We start from the raw sequence: 13,277 nt of genomic DNA on the forward strand, positions 1-13,277 counted from the left end.
TTGTTCTTTAGATGGTAAGATTTATATTAAAATCCCTGAAGGATTTAAATTTCCAGAAACATGTAAGAATTCTCGAGAAAATTATGCAATTCGTTTGCATAAATCTTTATATGGATTAAAATAATTTGGAAAAATGTGGTATAACCTGTTAGATTTAAGGTTTTGAATGTAATTGATAATCGATCACCTGATCAATCAAAGGTTAATCGATCATGTGTCAGATAAATTGTCTCTGTATTTTAGTAACTTAGCACTAAGTTTGATTGACAACATGATAAATAATTCAAAATTTATGAGTTGATCGATCATCGATAATACTGTTTAATGTAAAAGCTTGTAGAAAATTATTGATCAATTGATCGATAATTTAGTGTTCAATCAACTGTCAAAAAAAGCCACAGAATCTTGGTAAGCGTTTATCGATCACCTGATCAATCAACTAGTTATCAATAAGAACACAGATAAATGGTAAAGTCTTCCTACTCATTTTATATTCTATTTAATTCACCATTTATTGATCATTTATCGATCATACCTTAATTGATAACCTGTTCAAACATTGCATGATAACTTACTGGTTTATCAATAATATGTTTTGTTTAAGTATTCTGTTAAGATCTTTAATCGATCAATCATTTATCGATCATTTGATCGAAATGATCGATTATCAATTATATTCACTACACATATCTACTTTGAGCTATTTCCAGATCACCTAATCGATCATTCATTTATCGATAAAATGATCAATCATCTAGACCTCTTCCTCTTCTTTTTACATAACATGATCGATCAAAGTCTTTTTCTTGGTCTTTTCTAAAGACAAATTTCAACAACCATTTATTGATCACCTAATCGATTAATCATTAATCGATCACTTACTTGATCATCATCTATTCTGTGACTCCACTAAGAAGATTTCTTTGAAATCTTTTATCGATCATTTTTCCTATCAACCATTTATCAATAAAGTAATCGATCAACACACTTTACAAATCTATTTCTCTCTTACTTAGCTTTATCGATAATTTGATTGATCAAACAATCTTTGATCAGTTGTTCGATCATTAAACTAGTTCATTTCATAACAACCTTTCACGATGATCTTTCAAAATCTTCTATCTCTTTATCTTCAAGCTTTTTTCAGCCTTCCTTTTAGACTTAAATCTTTATTGAAAGGATTTGAAGGCAAACATAACTTAAAGAGTTTATTCTTGCACAATCCATTTAGAGCTCACTGTATTCATATTTCATTATTTATCGATCATGTGTTCAATAATCTGTTGATCCATAATCTACTCGATAAATATATATACCTGTTTGAGTTCTTTTTCCTGGTATTTAATTGTTAACCAGATCGATCAACCATTCATTGCTCTAGACATCAATCAAGTAAGCTCATATTACATTTGAAGGATCTGATGATTGATTCTATGCTTTCTAATCTATTGTATCAATGTCAATGATCATCACTTATTCTGTTATCCTTACAAAATTTCTTCAAAAAGACTTACTTGTGTCAAAAGTTTTTACAGATTATGACGCTCAATGGTTATTTAGTAGCCTTTAACCTACCATGTCAAAAGCATTAAAGGCGAACTACCGTTGTAACTTCCGAACACGCGCAAGCGATCTTCCAACGGCTAGAAGCTCTTCAATCTAATGGCTAATTAAACTTCTCCAACTATAAAAAGTGCAAAGGGCATTGAATGAAGTATTAATTACAAGAGCTACCATCTGTTAAGAAATTTACTGTTACATTTAATACTCTATTTTTTACCAAGCTTTAGTGTTTAATATTCATTTACTCTGTAAGAGAGCTTGATACATCTTTCTTTACTCATTTTTTAGAGTAACTCTAGAGTGTGGACTCTTGAGGGCATTGTAGCCTTACGAGTAGTAAGGGGGAGTAATTAAGAAAATCAATTACTGTACTATGACACCAAGAGCCCGTTTAATCTTAGGAACATAGTGAAAATCTCAGAGGTGTTCTAAGGACTGGACGTAGGTCAAGTTGTTGAGACTGAACCAGTATAAACTCCTTGTCTTCGTTCTTCAGTGAAATCTTCCTAACCTACTCTCTCCCCTGCTTAATTGGTTTACTGTTTTATTATGTCAAATTTTTATATCTCACCCAATTCACCCTCCTCTTAGGTGAAGCTGTCACTAACATAACCGGCTTAGTGAATATTTGTTGAGAGAATGGTATAAAAATGATCCAATTTACCTATGTGTTTTTATAAAAAGAAATGGGTCAGATTTTGTTATAATTGTTGTCTATGTGGATGATTTAAATGTAATTGGCACTTCCGAAGAGTTTCAAAAAGTAGTTGATTATCTAAAGAAAGAATTTAAAATGAAAGATCTTGGAATAACAAAGTTTTGCTTCAGCTTACAAATTGAGCACTTTGTAAATAGAATCTTCCTCTATCAATCAGCTTATACTGAAAAAGTATTAAAGCGATTTTATATGGATAAAGCGCATCCATTACCTACCCTATGGTTGTAACTTGATAAGGATAAAGATCATTTTCGCCCTCAAGAAGATGAGGAAGAACTTCATGGTTCTGAAGTACCATATCTTAGTGTTATAGGTGCATTAATGTATCTTGCTAATTTAACACGCCTGATATTGCATTTGCTATTAGTTTATTGGCAAGATTTAGTTCTTCCCCAACAAGAAAGCATTGGAAAGGAATTAAGCATATATTTTGATATCTTTAAGGGACAATTGATATAGGATTATTTTACTTTTATGAATCAGAATCACAATTAATTGACTATGCAGATATAGGATTTTCATCAGATCCACATAAAGGCAAGTCTCAAACAGGATATTTATTTATTTGTGAGGGTATAACTATTTCATGGCGTTCAACAAAACAAACTTTATCAGCTACCTCATCAAATCATGCGGAAATAATTGCAATTCATGAGGCAAGTCAAGAATGTTTTTGGCTGAGGTCAATTATTCAACATATTCAAAAAAAATCTGTGGTTTTTGCCTAGAAAAAAAGATTCCAATAGTATTATATGAAGATAATACAGCATACATAGCTCAATTAAAGGGAGGATATATCAAAAGAGATAGAACAAAACATATTTCTCCAAAGTTCTTTTTCACTCAAAATCTTTTAAAAAATGGTGATATAAATGTTCAGCAAATTCGCTCATATGACAACTTTACTAATTTGTTTACCAAGACATTGCCGACTAGAATATTTGAGAAGTTAGTATATGGTATTGGAATGCGCAGAATTAGAGATATAAAATGATGTTATCATTAGCGGGAGTAAATATTATGTATTCTTTTTCCTTTACTAGATTTTTGTCCAAATGTGTTTTTTCTAGTAAAATTTTAATGAGGCACAATATTATTTATGGACATCCAGGGGAAGTATTATGAATATTGCATGAATGGATGCCCATAACAGCTAATCCTTAGAATTTTCATAAGATTCCTCATCTTCAAATGTCATGAACTACATAACTTGTCTAATGAATGATTGTGAAAAGTTTCTCATTGTTAATGCCATGATGATGTTCTTTATTCCTTTATAACGCAAGTATAGGACTTCAATACTTAGAAGCCTATAAATAGAGGTTATGCATAAAGCATTTGTATCATGAAACAAAGTGAATGAGAAAAAAGCCATTGTCTTCTCTATCTCTTGTTTTTCTTTTTACTCTCTAGTCTCCTTATTTCTTCTAGTTTCGTAACAATTTTAAAATTTTCTGTAATTTCCTAAAATTTTGACTAATTAAAAAAATTAGCTAAAATGAATTATTTAAAATATGTAGAGGTCTCAATAATTTATTAAGAATGAGAAAAATTATTTGAGAGGTTATTATGGATTATAAAATAGTTCCCAACCTCTAAAGATACAGAGATTATCTTTAAAAATATTTAAAGGCAAATTTTATCAGTAAAAAGCTGATTTCGGAAAAAACTGAATAGAATAAGTTATAGATTGAATTTTGTCCTAAGAAAAATATGAAAATCTCTCTTCAATAAAAAGGAATTATTATCATAAAGAATTAAATTTTTGGAAGTAATGAATTTAACAGGATGTAAGAAAAATTCAACCGATATTACGAGATTATGCAATGAAATAACTATAAGCTTGGTGGGATAGGATTTTTTTTTTCCCATTTTTCTGTATAAAATGGCACCAAAAATGGAGGGAATGACATGGATGGAATTATACAATTTGGATTATGTATTTGATAGATATTTATTCAATGGCCAGAGGCCATAGGATTTCTTACGTATGAATCTTGTGGATCCACATTTATCATCTTTTCGAGAAAAAAAACTCTTATTATATTTGATGGTTGTTATGATTTTGAGACTGTTAGATTTAAGCAAGTGTGAGCATTGTGCGTTGGGTTTAGCTCCTACCATTCTTGTGCCTTAATTCTTGTGATATGTTAGTAATAGGTTGGTGGGCGGTACTTGTGCCCTAAGTCTTGACTATTGTTGTGTAAATTTATGAGGCTTTTAAAATAAGTCAAACTCTTTATAATTATAGTAGTATTTTTAGACTTTAGTCTAATTCTTTTCTATTATGATTAATTTAATATAAAGGTTTTATAGTTAGGGTAAGGAAAGGTCTTTTCACGAAGGGATTGGCGGAAGATGCATTGCTATGGCTCTGTTGCCAAGATAGAAAATGGATGAGAATTGAGGAAATGTTCTAGGGTGCGACAAGGTGTACCAATGCTTTACACTAAATAACATTTGTCGTGCGACCCGAAAGATAACTTAGACAGCTTGCAAAGGCGTGGAGAGATATTTATTAGTATATAGTTAAAAAAAAACCAAAAAAAAAATGATAACTTAAGGCAGCGGTAATTAATTAGGCTTAGAACTAGTTGGCTGAAAAATACTCCCTCCGTCTTTTTTGATAAATAACCTTAGACCCCATCAAATAAGGGGGAAAAAAGTTAATTAAAGATAATAAACAGGTAGAAATTAGAAGTTCTTTCTCAAAAATAATTTTATTTATAAAAGAGTGAGAATGTGCATGGAAAGAGATGATGGTTTGAGAAATGAAATACTACTTCTGATCTTTAATATAAGAGCTAATTGACTAATTTGAGTAAATTAAGAAAACTAGTTAAGTTAGTTATTTGTAATAAATAAGTGTTGTTTTTTCTAAAATATCCTTACTCATCAAGTGTATTGGTTAGAACCACCATTAGTAGAAGGACTACCTTGAAAAAAAAATAAATATAAAAGATAAAGTAGATTGGATTATTATATTTATGACCAAAATAAAAGTCAAACGAGTTCTTATATTAAGGACCGAAAATAGTAATAAATATATTAGATATTAAAATAAGTAATTAATGAGAAAAAAATAGAAAATTTGTAATAAAAATTTAAGACAATTTATAAATATTGTTTCTATTTAGGGATAAGAAGAGAACAGTAGTTGTTCCTTATAAAAATAAAGGGAAGGAGACCAGAAAAGTGATATTTATTCTACCGTCCGTCACGCGCTTATTTTAATTTGGCAAAAGTTGTAACAAAAAATAAATTGGCAAGAGTCAACTGTATTTCAAATCAATGTAAAGTAAACTAACGACTCTGTCCTATTAACGCCAAATAGTTATTCTCTCCATCCTATTACAATGTTTTGTTAATCAATTCACAGAATTTTAAGAAAGAAGAAGGGTAAATTGGTTGGTTATGCATAATTAATGTGCAGAAAATTTATGCTATTTTATGAAAAAATAAACTGGTTGTTTAATGACATTAAAATATGTAAATATACAAATGCCTCATCAATAAATAGGGGTATTATATATAGAGGAAAAAAGAGTGAACAAACATTATATTTAGGGTAAGCCAGAATAATGAATCTTATATTTAGAAAATAGGATTGGGAAGAGTACAATATGATAAAAGTCTTTTTAACTTTTTCTTTTAAATAAAGAAGTCAATGCATTCATTTCAAACTAGGGTTGTTAAAAGAAAAAAACCCGATTTAGGCTGATCCGGTTCAATTAGAAAAACCGGATCCAATTCAACCCAGACAAAAAATAGCTAAAACACATAATTGGACTAGATTGGATACGGTTAGACATCAAGTCAGATTGGGTTTCAGATTGACAATTCAGACCAAATGGTCGGGTCTAACCCCATGCCTCCAAACTCTTCTTCCTTTACTTAATTATTTCTGATATTTGCTATTTTATTTCTAGATTTAGATTGCCTTACTTTGCGTGTATCAGATGATTGTATATAGTCTCAGCGAAGAGTATTAATCTTACAAATTAAACAAACAAAAAAAAAAGGTTGTTAAACTGGTCCCCCAGATCCTGCACAGTAGCCCTGAATTACAGAAACACCGCCATCTTATAATTAAACCATGTTTATTATTATCAGACAGCAAGTGAAATGTCTGCTAGATCAAACACGCTACGATGAAACAAAGGATAATCCTAATCAACAAGTGAATACATAATTAGAAAACACATCACACAACCTAAGTAGACGTCCCTATGTACCATGTCCATAGACAAAACACAACGACTCACAGCTCCGACCTGTCTTCCACAGCATCCTCGACCTGGTACATCCGTAAGAAAGATTCGTAATCCTGGTTCCTCACTGAGCAATTTCTTCGGATCTCTCCATTATTACCTGTCAACACCCCCAGCTGACCCATCTTCACCACAGCGTCCGCAAACTTATCGAAGAAAAGGCTCTGGTTCTCAGCAAATTCTGTCACAATCTCCTTCGTCCTCTCGTCAGTGAACAAGTCCTGGTCCGAGGTGAAGAGTCCCTGTCGGTTCACGAGGTCCACATAGTACTTGTTGTCGAACAAGTCAGGTGTTCGGAGGTCGATCACGGTGGTGTTCGTGGTGTTCGCGGTGGGGCAGGTGAGCTTAAGTTTGTCGGCGAAGGTCTGGTCCATGACAGGGTCCTGGTTAGGGTAAAGCCTATTGGTGAAGGAAGTACAGTGGCTGATGCCGATGGTATGGCCGCCGGAGAGGGCAACAACATCGGTCGGGTCGAAGCCTTTCGTGGCCAATGACTCGAGGATGACTCCGGCGTTGCTGGTCGGCGCCGGGAGGTTCGCCAATGTCGCGTTTCTTGTGGCGAATGTCAGGCCATCTCGTCTTCCCAACGGAACTTCATACTCTGGTCCTCCAGACTGGGAGAAAAGAGAATTCAACAAGTGTCAGAGATATTTTTTCTTTTTAATTTCAATGATATGAAAGTGAGATGAAGGAGAAGCGATGCACGTACCAGGAAAACGGAGTCACGAGCGGCAACAGCGACGATGTCAGCGCAAGAGACGACGCTTCCACAGTGGTGGTGGACGAGAGCTCTGAGGTCTTCGATGATCTTGAAAGCCTGAGCTCTCAAGCTCAGGTTCGGTGGTGCCTCCTTCTCGCTTGGCCCACTTGCTGATCCATCCAGTAACACCGACCCGTCACAACCCTGCCATAAAATAATATTCAATTTAAAGCTCTCTCTCTGTCTCTCTGTATCTCCGTCTCTGTCTCTGTCTCTGTCTCTCTCTCCATATATATATATTTGTGTGCATGACCGTTAGGTGTACACGAAGCTATTAGCTCGCTTCTCACCGTCCTACTAGTTCTGACTCATGTTTAAGAAATAAAGCTCATATATTGCTTGTTACACAGTTCAATTCTTCGTTCTGATTTGGGCAGAGAAGTCAATAGCTCTTAAAGCTAAGCCAATGGAAAGAAAAGGAATGAAACATGTGTGTTTAAACTTAACGCTAAGCTACAGTACTGTTTGCCCAAATATTCATCAAGATCAGAAACTATACAGTGGATTTACTTGGATGATATGCTTCAAGCTTGTTAAGAAAAGCAGAGGAACAGATAAAAAGATGATCAAGTTACCTGAACGAAGCAATCATGGAAATGAAGGCGAAGCAAGCCAGCGGCGAGGCCAATGTCATTTGTGAAGACCTTCTTGAGGTGTGATCTGATGAGAAATTTAACGTTGGGACAGCTTGATTCGTAGAAACTCCATGAGAGTCCATTCACTAAAGGAAGCCTATTATTATTGGAGTTGGAGCAGGAGGAGGATGAAGAAGAAGAAGAGTCTGCTGCACAGTGAAGACAAGAGGCATGGATGAAGGAAACCTGAAGAAGAAGAAGAAGAAAGGAAGTAAAAAAGAGAACAGAAACTCCATTGGAAGTAGAAGCCATGGATTGGATTTCAGAGACTTTGGTTTGAGAAACTTAGGCACAAAGGAAGACGCAAAGACTTCTATTTATTGACCAAGAAGAGGAAGAAGTTATGGCTGAGATGCCTCTAAAAGTCTGATTTAGAGTAAAAATGCTTGACAGATGGAAAGGCGTGTGTTTCGAGTCCTGGAACATTGTAGGAAACTTCCTTGAACTTGGTAAAAATAATGTAAAAAAATTCCACTAGAAATTCTTTTAAAAAATAAAAAGCTGCTAATTACTTCCCTTTTATAAATTATATATTTTATTTTTATTAATAAAATATGATTTTTATTGGTTTATTATTACACTTAGTCGAAGATATTAAATTTATTAAAATGAATTTTTTTTAAGTCTTTTAATGGAAATGTTTCAAACAGTAAAAAGACAATTATATGAAAACACATAATCAGTCTTGACATAAATTTTTCCGGTCATGCGTGCTAATCTTCTTTTAAAGTTTCAGAATATAATTTCCACAAAAAAAGAACAGTCTGAACCTTTTTTGGCCAACAATTTTTTTTTTTACTTGAATTAGAATTGAAATCACTTTCAAAATACATTGAAACTTAAGGGTAAACGAGACAAAATTCAAAGGAAATTTTCTAATACAGCAAGAACCAACATCGAGTGAAACTGGCATCAAGCCTAATAAGTTATACTTTGAAAATAATTTATGATATTATAAGGTTCTTTGGCAATAACACATAAAAAATTATGACATCAAATACTAAAGTATATAAAAAATACCACATATAATTTTGAGAAAACAATATTAATATGAAATTTTTTGGGAAGACGAGATAGACAATGAGTGGTAATTTTTTTCCTTAAAAAAAATAGAACTTCTATTTGATAAATGCCAGGCAGATAGGAACTGGGAAGACGTTTGCTTGAAATCAGGGACTTTTTCATCGGAGGGAAATTCCAGGTTCTAACTTCCCAAGCAAACCCAATATTTTTTTTATTATAATTAGAATCCAAAATTTTAATTAGAAGTTGTCAAACTCCTGATATAGAAAAATCTTGGTTCGTCTGTGTTTTTAATTTCATGGAAAAGAATAACAGCCTTTATATAAACAATAATGGATTATGGTGTAAATTTATTCTGAAAATTTTCACCAATAAGAACTAGGCACCTAGAAGTTTTTTTGAGTATAAATCTGTTCTGAAAATTTAAAAATTCAAAAAATAATGACCTCAAGAATAATTTAGGGCCATAAAAAATTAAGAACACAACAGTAAAAGAAAACAAATACATTATCCAAAAAACAGAAAGAAAAAAAAAAGTACAAGGTCTTCGGATGTGTGCCTGGTGATCTTTTGTTATGGAAATAAAAAAGAATTTATAAATTTTTTTATTGCAAAGATTTTTCCGAAAGTAGTGACAATGATGATGCTCACCTATTTATATACGTCGAAGTGATTATTATATATGAATTATTAAGTTGATAAAAAAGAAAAGAGAACAAGATGAAAGATTAATGAGGCCATGTGTTTTTGTTTTTTGGCCAGCTAATGAGACCATATTGAAGTACGCATGACAAGAAATATGAGAAAATGTTTTAGAGAACGCATATATAAATACTTAAAAATTGCTTTTGAAGAAAATTCATTGTTGTTTTTATATTGAAAATTACTAAAATTATTGTTTTCGGTCTGAAATCAAACATGTTGGCCTAAGTTCTAAAATAAGATAAATATGTTAGCATCTAGAAGAAGCTTCATATATCCTTGCAAAAAAGAAAACATAAAGAAGAAGAAGAACCAAAAACAACAGAAAATAAAGAAAAACGACATGACGTCTAAGAAAGGCCAATTCTATCGACTTGTGGAACAAGCTAAGAGTAAATCAAGGTATTATAGATGCAATTAATATGACTAAATCAAGGTCCAATGGAATAAAAGAGACTTCCAAGAGGAAGCTATCCTAAAAAGAAAAGGAACTGTGAATACATTTATTAGTTCTTAAGGTATTTTCTGGCTTCTTAGAAAAGGTCGTTTACAGAGGATCCTTATGTCCTCAAGAAATCAAGTTGGTACTTGGTAGTTTATTTGATGGGGAAATCAAGTGGAATGGGTAACTAGATTGGCAAATTATTAGTTAAGGGGGTGTTTGAACAAAAAAACACATTTTTAGCCCAAAACGAAGGTTTGGACTTAGAACAATTCAAACAGTTGAATTTTGGCAAAAATCAAATTTTTCAATTGAAACCATTGTTTCAGGTTCGAAAAACATGGTTTTGCAAAAGTAAAAGGTAAATAAGGTCATTGGGATAATTATTATCCCCGTCAAAATTGGCCAAACGAAATTGGTCACAAATACCCTTCACTCTTCTCTCATTCCTCATTACCCATATCAGAATTGGCCAACCGAAAATTATATTTTTCCATATATCATTTATTTTGTTGGCAAGACAAAAAAATCATTTACTAATTTATTATTTTAAACAAAATATCAACTTTTTTTTTTTTGTAAATATCACATGAACTTATGTCCTTTTAAGTAATTTGCATATGAAAAAATAATTTTGATAACAATCATTCAAACGTCATCATTTTTCTAAAATAACTCTTTTCACAAAATTTTTCTTCTAAATCTATTCTCAAAATAACTTTTTTACCAACTTTCTCCGAAAGCTATTTGAAAAGTTAATTTAAACAACCCCTAAATCCATGTTTTTTTTAACTTTAAGGAAATCTAATAATTTTAATAAGCTAAATAAGAAACAACCATCACTTACCAAAACTAATTTTGATAAGTTGTTAGGATTAACTTTTTAAATAATCACTTTTTTAGGGGAAAAAAGAAGTCCAAATAGCTCATTTTGCACACAAATTTCATCAACAATTAGCTCCAACAATAATACCATTCAACATGCAAACAAAACTTGGGAAACCAATTAATCACAATTAGATAAGCCATAAGTAGGAGGATTATGCTTCTTGCATCGTGCCTCTTCATATAAACTTTTGGCCAAAAAGCTGATCCAAACATCTCAAAGAGGCTGGATGTGTTTAATTATTATGAGCTCTACAGATCAGAAGCTACTTTTTCGGCCAGAAAATGTGGATCCAAACGCAGTCCTCAAATTATAGGTGTTTCATGTTTAATTTATCGAAATCATTTTTCCTTAAATGCAAACAAACAGACCTTATAGCAATATATTTTAAGCATTTTATTGTCGTGAAAATGTTCATTTTTATATATTTTGCACAATACAAAATAAATATATGAAAACAATTGTCTTATAAAACAAAAAAGTGATTTTTAGAAATAATTCAATTTTATCTCATAAATTGTAAAAAGAAATTTTTGAGTGATTATAAGGGTTCGTATCAGTTTCCCTTCCAGAGAACTATTTTAATTTCTTCAGATTTGTGGTTGATTTTTGTGCTTTAAAACTGCATGGCACGCGTTCAGTATTTGGCATACCAAAAACAAAGTAAAAAGTTAAAAAAAAATGAAAAATTGGCTTCCTCAAGAAGCGAGGGAAGTTGGTTTTACATACAATGAATAAAATAATGGGCACTATATTTATAAGTTACGTGATTGGTTTTTAGCTTTGTGCCCAAGAAATAAATTATTCGGAAGTGTGCTATTTATAATAGTCTACGTCAATTTGACTTTGGTTGGCATATGCGTGTGTTTAGTCTTTCCTTTTTTTTCTTTTTATAATAAACTGTATTTTATAAAGGGAAAATGACAAAAAAAGACTGCTGAAATAGAAAAATTACAAACAGAGACCTATGGTAACATTAGTACGGGTTTTGACAATAATAGAATAGGTTTTGATAGCAATTTTTATGAACGGGTCTCTATGTATAATTTTTTCTATTTTGGTGATTTTTTTTTGTGTGGTGATTTTGCCTTCCATGAAAGCTCAAGGCTTTTTGCACTGTTTGGATGGAAGAAAAAGTTGAGAGGAGGAAAGAAAATGAGAGGAGAGAAATAAAGAGAAAGAAAAGATGGAGAAAAGTTGTCATCATCCTCTTTACTTGGATAGATGAGAGAAAATAGAGAGGAAAAAAATTAACAAATATCTAAATAACTAAAATATCCTTATCAAAATATATCATATTTAAATTAAAATTAAATTAAATATTGCAATAAAAAATTATACTAACATTAGCATCATCAAATAATTTAAAATCAAGTGATTTGTTTTTATGTATTTCAGATTTTTATATTTTAAACCAAATTATTTAATAAAAATATTGTTTTAAGATAAAAAAATAAAAAGTGAATAGCTTTTTAAATATATAAAAGAAAGTAATATGAAGAGGAAAAGAGAGGAGGGGCAGTCATGAAATCTTGTTTTCCTTCCCAAATCTCTCCCATGTGGAGAGAAAATTTGGAGAGAAAATAAAGCATGGGACCCACCTTATTTTCTCTTCCACTTTTCTTTCCTCTCACATTTTCTCTCCTATCCAAGCAAGAGAAAATTTGTTTCTCCTTATGTTTCCTCTTTCGTTTTTCTTCCTCCCTAATTTTCTCTCAATCAAAGCAAGGGCTAAAAGTCACACTGAACCAATATCTCTTTCATCAGTTCATCCTTGGCTAGTGTATGGCAGTTAATAAGGATACAAGAATAGTCCTTCATATCATGCCATTGTCAAAAACATCCATATATGTATAAATGGAAAGACGAATCTAGATTGCATATGCATGTTGCTTAAAAGAGTTATAGTGGAAGATTTATAAGTACTTCACGCCATTAGCTCAACAGGTTTGATGTAGATCTCAATTTGAGTAATAGATAAGTTACAGCTAGAGAAAATAATATAGGGAATCTTCTAGCTGGCGATTAAGTACAGTGATGGTAATTGGAAACCCTCAAAAGATTGAGCAAGATGAAATTAGAGTTACTTACTCTGATGAATCAGCCACCGTATGTTATCTTAACCCACTATTAGGGAAATAATATTTAATTTACTAAGTCTAAAATCCCATTTTGGACTAGGCCCAAATGATTACGGGCCCACACTCAAGATATTTATTTATTAACTTAATTAATGTCTAAATAATGCTAATAAATATAATAAAATATCTCACAATC

At 31.8% G+C, this 13,277-nt stretch overlaps 1 protein-coding gene across 1 annotated transcript; it reads right to left on the reverse strand.

Moving 5' to 3' along the window:
* Nucleotides 1-6,345: 6,345 nt before the first annotated feature.
* Nucleotides 6,346-8,272, reverse strand: LOC114716991 (peroxidase 12-like). The gene is made up of 3 exons (XM_028902075.1): nt 7,888-8,272; nt 7,262-7,456; nt 6,346-7,166 (listed from the first exon to the last, which is right to left on the reverse strand). The coding sequence occupies exons 1-3, from the start codon at nt 8,197-8,199 to the stop codon at nt 6,543-6,545; spliced, it is 1,131 nt and encodes a 376-aa protein (XP_028757908.1). The 5' UTR covers nt 8,200-8,272; the 3' UTR covers nt 6,346-6,542.
* Nucleotides 8,273-13,277: the final 5,005 nt, after the last annotated feature.

Source organism: Neltuma alba, unplaced genomic scaffold, assembly GCF_004799145.2.
Source record: "Neltuma alba isolate B1F8T4 unplaced genomic scaffold, ASM479914v2 tig00002099_pilon, whole genome shotgun sequence".
NCBI classification, from domain to species: Eukaryota; Viridiplantae; Streptophyta; class Magnoliopsida; order Fabales; family Fabaceae; genus Neltuma; species Neltuma alba.